This window comes from Carex rostrata, chromosome 16 (genome assembly GCF_964058835.1).
Source record: "Carex rostrata chromosome 16, lpCarRost1.2, whole genome shotgun sequence".
NCBI classification, from domain to species: domain Eukaryota; kingdom Viridiplantae; phylum Streptophyta; class Magnoliopsida; order Poales; family Cyperaceae; genus Carex; species Carex rostrata.
Window position 1 is genome coordinate 7,628,926 of NC_135933.1, and position 10,878 is coordinate 7,639,803.

General features: G+C 37.2%; 2 protein-coding genes across 2 annotated transcripts; both read left to right on the top strand.

Annotated features, from left to right (window-relative positions):
• Positions 1-1,473: 1,473 nt before the first annotated feature.
• Positions 1,474-3,768, top strand: LOC144567100 (uncharacterized). Its single transcript, XM_078317154.1, has one exon. The coding sequence runs from the start codon at positions 1,474-1,476 to the stop codon at positions 3,766-3,768; it is 2,295 nt and encodes a 764-aa protein (XP_078173280.1).
• A 3,613-nt stretch (positions 3,769-7,381) lies between these two features.
• Positions 7,382-9,033, top strand: LOC144567563 (uncharacterized). Its single transcript, XM_078317726.1, has 3 exons — positions 7,382-8,197; positions 8,343-8,465; positions 8,581-9,033. The coding sequence occupies exons 1-3, from the start codon at positions 7,454-7,456 to the stop codon at positions 8,815-8,817; spliced, it is 1,104 nt and encodes a 367-aa protein (XP_078173852.1). The 5' UTR covers positions 7,382-7,453; the 3' UTR covers positions 8,818-9,033.
• The last annotated feature ends 1,845 nt before the right edge of the window (positions 9,034-10,878 follow it).

Sequence of the window (10,878 nt, forward strand, 5' to 3'; positions counted from 1 at the left end):
CATCCTTCAAACAAAAAAATTTAGAATTAATGAAGAAGCTGGTCATGTGCTTCTCGACTACATTTTTTATATTATTTTGCATTGGTCACCTCCAAATGTACCTTTCTTTATTAATATTCTGTTACTTCTTATTTTATAAAAAAAATCTTAAACATAATAAAATTAATGTATTATGAAAGTTTTGAGCTTGTTTTGAGACGGAAACTGACGACCCATGAATCTATCTATAAATGCACGAACCATCTGCAAATTAATGGACTCATCCCACAACAAGTGCATGCTCAAAGATCAGTATAACTAACAATTTGTCACACACGACGGAATTGGGGATAATTAATTCCAATTTTGACTCGGTCAACCAGCTCAGGGAAGAGGAAAGGGGCAGAACGGGTAGATGTGACAAACCAACGGGCAGAGGAATTAATTAAAAGCGCTATATCGTTGCATGTGGGACCACAAGAAATTAACGGGACGTCGACCGTTGAAGAGCACAGTAAAGAGTTAAGCCAATGGGACGAGGGACCCACAGTGTCAGCACTGGAGACGGACGAACGCATCCAGTTGATAAGTCGTTAAGACAGCTCAGCTGTCTTTCTCCACGCGAGCGCCAGATGGCAAACGAGGATGCAATCAAGAGATCTGATCGATGGATTTGATTGATTCCAACTCGTATAGTTTTGCCTATAAATAGAGAATAGATCTATGTACTTAGATTATGCATCAAGATATCTGAATTTATCAATTTCTTAGTTATTTATTCCGTTGCTTCATTGTACTCAGTTTACCAATTCAATAAAATTAGTTCTTCTTTCTTGTTCAATTTGATTTCTTTGTTCTTGTTTGAGTTTTTGGTCGCTACAATTGGTATCAGAGCATCAAGATTGCTTCTGGGATTGCTTCACAACATTACTGACAAGAGTACTGGCGATTAACCATGCCGATGACCACTAGGAGTTCGAGAAGTAGCGATGAAGGGCTGATGGATTTAGCTACGCTAACAGCTAAACTCCTGCAATTAGAGCAAACAAGGATGCAATCAGATGCAGTTCAACTGGACTTGAGCCAACGCTTAAATCAGCTTGAGAATCAGACTTTATCAATGAAGCAGCAACTTGATGCCAACACCCATGCTACCAGTAACAACACTCATGCCGTTGCGATGCTGGACAGGAAGTTTGACAATCAGGACAAGAAGTTGGATCACCACTTCCGGGAGATAATGACAGCCTTTCAGCAGAAACATGGAGGGTCAGCACCAGATGGCCTAGGGAGCATTAATACTGGCATTCACAATCCAGATGCGAGTATGCGACAGCCAACCCAAGAGGACCTGCAAATCACTATCAAGATGCAAAATTGGAGCAAGATTTGCCAAGAAGCCCATCCAAGTTCAACTTACCACGAGTTGATTTTCCTGTTTTCACAGGACTCAAACCTTCTTTATGGGTAGATTGTTGCAATTTTTACTTTGACATGTATCAGGTACCAGAGGAGTACAAATCCAGGATAGCAGTTATGCATTTCAAAGGCCCAGCTGATGATTGGTACAGGTGTTTCAAGATAGCAAATCCTCAGCCTCCATGGCCAATTTTGGTGGAAGAAGTGATGAATTACTTTGCTTATAACACAGGTAGTGCAGTAGATGAATTCAAGAGGGTTCATCAATATGGAGGTTTAGAAGAGTACATCACCAACTTTCTACAAGCCAGGGCTAGACTAACATACAAAAAGAAGATCACTAGTGAAGACTTTTATGTAGAAGGGTTTGTTAGTGGGTTAAAAGAAGAGCTTAGGCATACTATTGAATTGTTCAATCTTAGTACTGTTAATGATGCAATTAGATATGCTAGACAAATTGAATTATCAATTGACAATACTGTTAAAAAGGCAAATGCCGTAGGGAAGACCTCTCAATACCAGACTAGGCACCAGTATCAGTCAATTGACAATAGGTGGAAGGACAAGGGTCAACTGCTACCTAGATTAAGTGCTAAACCTGAAATTCCCAAAATTCTAAACAAATCTTCTAACAGTATGAGTCTTGATCAAAAGAGGTTGTTAGGTTTGTGTTTTAGGTGTGAGGAAAAATGGTACCAATGGCACAAATGTAATTCTAGAGCCCTTCATGCCATTGAAGCTGAGGAGAGTAATCTGAATTCTGACCTACCTGAACAACAACTTAAACCAAATCAAGAGGGTTTTGAGGATTTTGTTGAATTTGAAGAAGGAGAAACTGCTATCATTAGCATTTGTAAAGGCCAGTACAACACTTCTATGAATTTTAAAAGGAAAATTGACAACATACCTATATGTGCATTCATGGATAATGGGAGCACACACTCCTTTATCCATCCTGACATTGTTTATAATTTGGGATTAAATGTTGAAAAGACAAAACCTTTAAATGTGAGTGTGGCTAATGAGAGTAAAATGTGTACTGACTTGCTATGCAGAAATCTCAAGTTCTTTTTGCAGGATAATGACTTCCAAGCAAATTTAAGGGTGCTAGATGTTCAAGGCCATGATCTACTATTAGGCATCGACTGGTTGACTCAATTAGAATCCTCCTTAGTTGATTGGAGCAAGGGCAGTGTGAAGTTAAAGAAGAATGGAAGATTCATCAAATTAGAAGATGAAGATGTGCAAGCTGGGTTGAAAAAGCTTACAATCAGTACACACTCCCTAAAAGTGCTGCAAGCACCTTATGAAGAAGGCCACCTATTAATGGCACAAATCTCTCACTCTGAAGAAAAGAAGGAAAGGGAAGTACATCCTTCTCTTTTACCAATTTTGCCGGAATATTCAGATATTTTTGCTGAACCAACTGTGCTGCCCCCAAAAAGAGACATTGACCATAGAATTCCATTAAAACCAGCTTCAAAACCAGTCAATTTGAGGCCTTATAGATTCTCTCATTATCAAAAGTTGGAAATTAACAAAATAATTGAGGAGTTACTCAAGAACTCTTTTATTCAACCTTCTTGTAGCCCTTATTCTTCTCCAATCCTCTTAGTCAAAAAGAAAGATATTTCTTGGAGAATGTGTGTGGACTATAGAAAATTGAATGAAAACACCATCAAAAATAAGTATCCAATACCCATTATTGATGACTTGTTAGATGAATTCAAACATGCAACCGTTTTTACTAAATTAGATCTAAGACTTGGATATCATCAAATTAGGATGTATGAAGAAGATATTTTCAAAACTGCTTTTCACACTCATGATAGTCTTCGTGAATTTAAAATAATGCCATTTGGCCTTACTAATGCTCCAGCTTCTTTTCAAGCATTAATGAATTCAATTTTCAAACCATATTTGAGAAAGTTTGTTCTTGTCTTTTTTGATGATATCTTGGTCTATAGTACTGATTTAGAGAACCATATAAAGCATGTGAGGCTAGTATTTGACTTGTTAAGGCAAAATCAACTTTTCTTAAAAAGAAGCAAGTGTGATATAGCTCTTGAACAACTTGAATATTTGGGTCACATAATTTCAGCTAAATGGGTTGCAACTGATCCAAAAAAGATAGAGGCCATGAAGGACTGGCCAACACCAAAAAGTGTCAAAGCTTTGAGAGGATTTCTTGGACTCGCTGGTTATTATAGAAAATTTATCCAAAATTATGGAATCATAGCAAGGCCATTAACTGAAATGCTAAAGAAAGATGGATTCAAATGGAGTGAAGAAGCTCAAATTGCATTTGACAAATTGAAAATTGCCAAGACTCATGCACCAGTTTTAGCTTTACCTGATTTCACTCAATAATTTATCTTAGAAACTGATGCTAGCATGAATGGAATTGGTGCTATGTTGATTCAAAACAAAAAGACCACACATTTTTGAGTAAGAAGCTAGGACCAAAGAACCAACTTTTGTCTACCTATGAAAAGGAATTTCCAGCCTTGCTCACATCCATAACCAAATGGAGACATTATTTGATGGGAAATAGGTTCATAATCAAAACTGACCATATTAGCTTAAAGTACCTATTAGAGCAAAAGATTAACACAGCCAATCAACATAAAGGGTTAAGCAAATTGCTAGGCTTATACTATACTATTGAGTATAAAAAGGTAGTGAAAATGTAGTGGTTGATGCCCTTTCTAGGCAAGAAGGGAAAAATGGAAATTGTTTTGTTAGTGCAGGTGCAGAGGTCAATTTTCTAAGTGAACTAGTGCCACAGTGGATGCTTGATGTGCATAACAGCTATTTAGGTCATAAATGGATTGAAGGCATTCAAGAAAAGATGTGTCAACAACCATGTGTATAGTCAAGCAATGGTGACCAATCAACCACTCCTTACTCTCAGCATCAGCAAATTTGGAGGTACAAAAGAAAAATTTGCATTGGAGATGCAGGCAATTGGAGACAGACCATTCTGAGAGAAATGCACTCATCCAGTGAAGGAGGGCACTCAGGAATCACTGCTACATACCAAAGATTAAAGAGGTCTTTTTAATGTCCTAATGCAAAACGAGATGTGCATGACTTCATTAAGAAGTGTGATGTGTGTCAGATGAATAAACCTGAGCATATTCACCCCCCAGGTTTATTACAACCTCTTCCAATTCCTGCAAATGCTTGAGTTAGTGTTGGGTTGGATTTCATTACAGGATTGCCCAAGTCTAACGGCAAAGAAGTTATCATGGTAGTTGTCGATTGTCTAACTAAATTTGCACACTTCATAGCCCTGAGTCATCCTTACAAAGCATCTGATGTATCCCAATGTTACTTTGATTTTGTTTATAAACATCATGGGCTACATGAGAATATCATATCAGATCGGGATCCAATTTTTACAAGCCGATTTTGGCAAGAATTAATGAAATGTTTAGATGTACAGCTCAACCTCAGCACAGCATACCACCCTCAAACTGACGGGCAAATGGAGAGTGTGAACCAGTGCCTTGAGAATTATTTACGTTGTATGGTGTTTGAGAAGCAGAAGACTTGGATGAAGTACTTGACCATGGCAGAATGGTGGTATAACACCTCCTTCCACAGTGCGATAAAGATGTCGCCTTTCGAAGCCCTTTTTTGTTACCCTACCCCTCAGTTAGGATTGGGCAGCGCTCCCAGGAGTCAAGTTGAGGCTGTGGATGTGATTCTGAGAGATAGACAGTCAGCTTTACAGCAATTGAAAGCTAATTTAGCAAAAGCTAAGAATAGGATGAAACAACAAGCTGACAACCATCGCAGCGAACGACAACTCTTAGTAGTCATATTACAATGGTAGGCTTCCGGAATCAGAAACTGAGTCCTAAGTACTATGGGCCGTATGAAGTAATTAAAAAGATTGGCATTGTTGCATATCACCTCAATTTACCACCAGGATCAGCAATTCACCCCATCTTCCATGTCTCACAGCTCAAGAAGCACATTGGTGATACTCAAGCCACCTCTCCCAACTTACCTATTATTGGTCCTAATGGTGTCTTACAGACAATCCCTGTTGCGTTATTAGCTCGACGCATGATCAAGCGACGCAATGCAACAACCTCCCAAATTCTCATTTAGTGGTCCAATCAGTCTCCTGACGACGCTACTTGGGAAAACTATGATTCCATCGCACGCCAATTTTCAGACTTCGTCCTCGAGGTCGAGAACAATTTGGAGGAGGGAAGAGTGTCACACACGATGGAATCGGGGATAATTAATTTCAATTTTGACTCGGTCAACCAGCTCAGGAAAGAGGAAAGGGGCAGAACAATTAGATGGGTATAACAACCCAAAATTTTTGAATTATAATTATCTATGCTTAAATTTTATTTTCATATAATATTGAAAATACTGTATACGTTTCTGTAAAAACAATTAAATTAAATTAACATAAATTAAACGGAAAAAAACAGAAAGATATATTAACATATTAAATTTTAGTTATTATATTTTAACACTTCAGTTTGACAAATGATAACCGTCAAAATTTTAAATAACCGAATTTGTCTTCAATTTTTAAATTTATTTTAGTTAAGAATAAATAATAATAAAGGAAACTCATCATTTCATCTTGAATCCTTTCGATTATATTGAAACCCTTTCGTTGCATCTTCTCATTTCAAAACCATCATATTAATAGAGAGTTACAGACCCTCATAACAACGTTAACTCTCTTCCCTCATTAATTCTTTATTAACTACATTAATGTTTGTCTCTCTGTATCACTTCGGAGACAGAGACCGAATAAAGAGAAAAGTGAGAAAAATAAAATGAAAAGATGAGTTATTCTTGTAGCTCTAATATTGATTATTATCCGACTGTCTGTCCAATTTGAATTCCTACTACGTCGCAGTGATTTTGAGTTATTTCAATCCGACATGAAATATGAAATATCTCGCTATAAGGTAACCGGACTTCTCTATAATCTGTGTTTTCATTTTGTATGGTTTATTTAAATATTGGTATTGCATATTGAATTATGATAACATATTTAATGGGATAGTGGGTTTGAGGTTGTAATTTGATATGTGATTGTAGTCTCTCACTGTTGGTTAGACTTCTCAGTGGATTGGCGGCCTTCCAATGTTGGATGAATTTCCCATTGGATTGGTGGTTCAAGGAATTGTGTTATGAGAATGTGGGAATTGCATGTGACAGGGATTACACATGTGTGAATATGATGTGACTTGTTTTATGGATAACCTAGACTGACGTGCTATCGCTGGTTAAATTTGCGTTCATAATTTTGATGTTAATTTGTGTGGATTAATCCGGCCTTATTTGAATGATTGTTAAATTAAGCCAATTATAGAGAAGCGTGTCGTTAAATAACCGGTTACTGAGCTTTGTAGCTGACTTTGTTTTGTTATTTTATTTTCATTTCTGTTGGCGACGTAGGTTGACGGGCCAAGAAAAGATGTGAAGATGCTTATATAATCATGTTCCGAATGGTAAAAATCTGGGGTGTAACAATGAGACAAACCAACGGGCAGAGGAATTAAAAGCGCTGTATTGCTACAGGTGGGACCACAAGAAATTAATGGGACGTCGACCGTTGAAGAGCGCAGTAAAGAGTTAAGCCAATGGGACGAGGGACCCACAGTGTCAGCACTGGAGATGAACGAAATGGACACTGGACGAACACATCCAGTTGATAAGTCGTTAAGACAGCTCAGCTGTCTTTCTCCACGCGAGCGCCAAATGGCAAACGAGGATGCAATCAAGAGATCTGATCGATGGATTTGATTGATTCCAAGTCGTATAGTTTTGCCTATAAATAGAGAATAGATCTATGTACTTGGATTATGCATCAAGATATCTGAATTTATCAATTTCTTAGTTATTTATTCCATTGCTTCATTGTACTCAGTTTACCAATTCAATAAAATTAGTTCTTCTTTCTTTCTTGTTCAATTCGATTTTTTTGTTCTTGTTTGAGTTTCTGGTCGCTAAACAATTCTATATATCCTTCTCATCAATTAAGTTTTTGCTCTAACAACCATTAATCGAAATGGCGCCAGAGACGGAGCCCCCAATATTTGTCTCCAGATCGAAAACTCTTGAAATAACGGACTTCTCAATCCTCAAAAGCATCCGCAACAAGAACGGCATTGAGTTGGAGCGCTTCACAGTGGGAGGCTACGATTGGGCGATAGAATTCTACCCTGAAGGCATCAACGAGTCGGTCTCCGATTGCGTATCAGTTTTTGTCAAATTGTTGAATGCAACCAAACCTGAGCAGTCAATGTATTCCTTCTGTCTGTGGGACTGGAGCACCTCCAAGTGGTCGAGTTCCTTCCATCTGTGGGACTGGAGCACCTTCAAGTGGTCAAGCTCTACCATTAATCTCGTCCCTATCTCACCATCAGATGGCAAGACCCGTTGGGGCTACGAGAATTGCGTTAACAATTCGCTATGTGATGACAATAGATATCTGAAAGACGATACGTTCAGACTCAGGTATATTCTCTTGGTAACACCTCGCCTGCCAGCTCCAGCACCAGCTTTGAAACCAGATGTTGATAAGCCAGATGATAATGGCAATCAAGCGAATCCATGTAGGTCCGAGATGTCTTTTCCTAACGGCTTCCACACGGACAGCTACACTCCACCGAACGCTCCCAGCAACCAATACACCAAGCTGCCGAGACAACCGACGGTCAGGATTTATTGCGAGGCCGCTAAGGATTTGAGTATCACTGCACGAAATGGTACTGTTGTGCTGGCACCTGCTGATTCCAACGATCACTATCAGGTAGTTAATCAATTGATTAATTACTCTTTTTTTTTTTTTTTTTTTGGGTGATCTAGCTCTGATATATAATTGATTTTGCTTGATGTAACTTTTTCATATGGGTTCATTAATTAAATCCTTTAATTTTCTTTAAAAATTCATGTAGCACTGGATCAAGGACATGAACTCCTTTAATGAGGCAAAAGATCATGATGGCTTTCCTATTTTTGCACTGGTCAACAGAGTAACAGGAGAAGCCCTTCAGAACCCGGCTGGTGAAAATCAAAAGGTAAATAATTAATTATGTTAACAAAACTTAATTATTTGGCATGATAGTCAAAGAACTCATAACTAAGATAAATACATAAAACCCTTTTTAATTTCTACATGAATACATCGATCAGGTCAGCTTAGTTCCTTACAATCAGAACCGCCTCGACAACTCGGTGAAGTGGACAGAGGTGGCATCGACAGGTTTCCGTGCCATTAGGATTACAAGCACGCCAACCCTGAATATGACTGCCATCGACAAATATGCTGGCATATTCAATGACGGCACCAAGATCGTCGTCCAGTGTTGGGCCGACACCCCAATCCAGCACTGGAAGATCGTTCCTTATAATTCCAATGTTCCCTATTAATTAATTGTATTCTTGAGGGAGAAGCTAGCTAGCAAGGTTTCCAAAAATAATCTTAGTATGTTTCGTAACTTTTGATTTGTGTTTAAGAATACATGTTTCATATATCTTGAAAATGTGTCGGATCGAATCTGTTTCTTATTGCATATTGTACAAGTTGCGGCTACATGGACAAATTCATTATCGTTCTTCCAAATGCAAATAATAAAAATTCTACTGTAGACCGTCATTATATATATATATATATTATTTTTTAATTTATGGAGAGACAAAAAGATTATATAAATTTGTTTCCTAAAAAAAAAAAGAGGTTTATATAAATTTGTGAATGGCTTGGCAAATGATGTTGAATGAGGCAACAATATCATCAGTGTTCATGAAATGTGTTTTGAACTTGGCATTTATTTCTTTCCGTGATCCATTTTTTCATGTGGATCCAGTAAACAGTAACTTTTTTTTTTTGAAAAAAAAAATGCAGCCACTGTTGGATCAACAATTTTGTAAAATACTTAATAAATAATAAAAAATTCAGAAAAATGTAAAATTTGGTCTCCAAGTACATATTAATATGGAGAATAAGATGAACGGTTCGGATCGACCGTTTGGATTTTGAAAAGTCTAATTTAAACTGTATGTATTTCGGCCCATATACATTCGAATGCACATTAATTTCTCTCTCTCTCTCTCTCTCTCTATATATATATATATATAGAGTAAGGCTACGCTACTTCGTGAATTAAACAGACTGTTTTAATTCGCGCTCATATCTCTAGTTTCGAAGTCTAAATAGCCGATCCAAACCGTTAGATGTTTAATCTATATTAAAATGTGCTTGGAGACCAAATTTTATATTTTTTGGAATTTTTTTACTATTTATTAAAATGGTTTGAAAATCGCTGTTTTTTAATGGTGCAAAATTTTAATAAAAACAATGGTTTTCAAACTATTGATAAGCCTAAATTATATACACATTCGATCTAATTTTTATCACAAAATAATATCAAATATCTTGTATTTTGAATATAAAGTGAATAAAATACACCTAGGATCAAGTTACTGCGTTTGTTTGATTTTAATTTGCAGAAAATAAGAAAAATAAAGAAAACCGAAGAAAAATGCCCAGTGCAGACGCACAGTTTGTGATACGGTCGCACTAAGTAATTAGATGGATTTCTGGACGTGCGCCAATTTTAAAAATGTATAATAAGCTATTCATCAAAATCCGTGCGGACGCACGAATTTCGATGCAGCCGAAATCTGGACGCACGGTAGCACCAGTGCGGGTGGCCTGACCGCACTGTAGCAGAACGCATAACTGCAGCCTGAACTTAAAACGGCCATAACTTTTGACTCGTAACTCCGTTTTAGGCTTATGACCACTTTTTGGAAAGCTAGCGAGAAGATCTACAACATGAGAAACTAAAAAAAAAGAAATTTTAGATTAGTGCAGCTAAGGAAAACTTTTTCAAGGAAGGAGAAGAAAGAAATTCGAGCAAGAAGTCGGCAAGGTTGAGAGTTTTGATTCAATAAATGGTGTAATCATTTCTTTATTTCATTTCTTCTTATTTTTGCCAACTTTTGTAATGGATCTCTCCATGAGGGAGTAGATATCTCTCTAGGGGTTTAGGTCAATGCATGAACTTGTTTAATTGTATCTTATTCGGTTATTTGTTTTTGTGGGATTTGATGTTAATTTCTATGATTTATCATTTGTGTTAATTACATAATTAGTACTTGAATTGTAGTTATCCCGTTTTGGATTCAAAAGAACCATAAATTAAGGTTAGGAACTTGGTGAAAGACCTAACCGTGAAGCCAAACCCTAATTAGGACATCTCAAATTGAATCGGGTATTAGTATGATGGACTTAATCGTGAAGTACCAATATTTGAGGAGATGAGAGACTAACAAGAGCTTATGGTCTAGGTAGCTAGGGTGAATGACCTAATCGTGAAGTCCGAATTACTTAGACACGTTATTAATTCACGAAAGTGACCCTTAATGACATATTAGGTTAGAAACCTCATCAAATCATACATGAACTTAAATAAATACCGAATAGAT

Excerpts from the sequence above, each read along its gene's own strand:
- LOC144567100 (XM_078317154.1), top strand. The coding sequence starts at position 1,474 with ATGTATCAGGTACCAGAGGAGTACAAATCCAGGATAGCAGTTATGCAT.
- LOC144567563 (XM_078317726.1), top strand. The coding sequence starts at position 7,454 with ATGGCGCCAGAGACGGAGCCCCCAATATTTGTCTCCAGATCGAAAACT. Across the intron at positions 8,198-8,342 it reads ATTCCAACGATCACTATCAG|CACTGGATCAAGGACATGAA; the intron begins GTAGTTAATCAA and ends AAATTCATGTAG. Across the intron at positions 8,466-8,580 it reads CGGCTGGTGAAAATCAAAAG|GTCAGCTTAGTTCCTTACAA; the intron begins GTAAATAATTAA and ends TACATCGATCAG.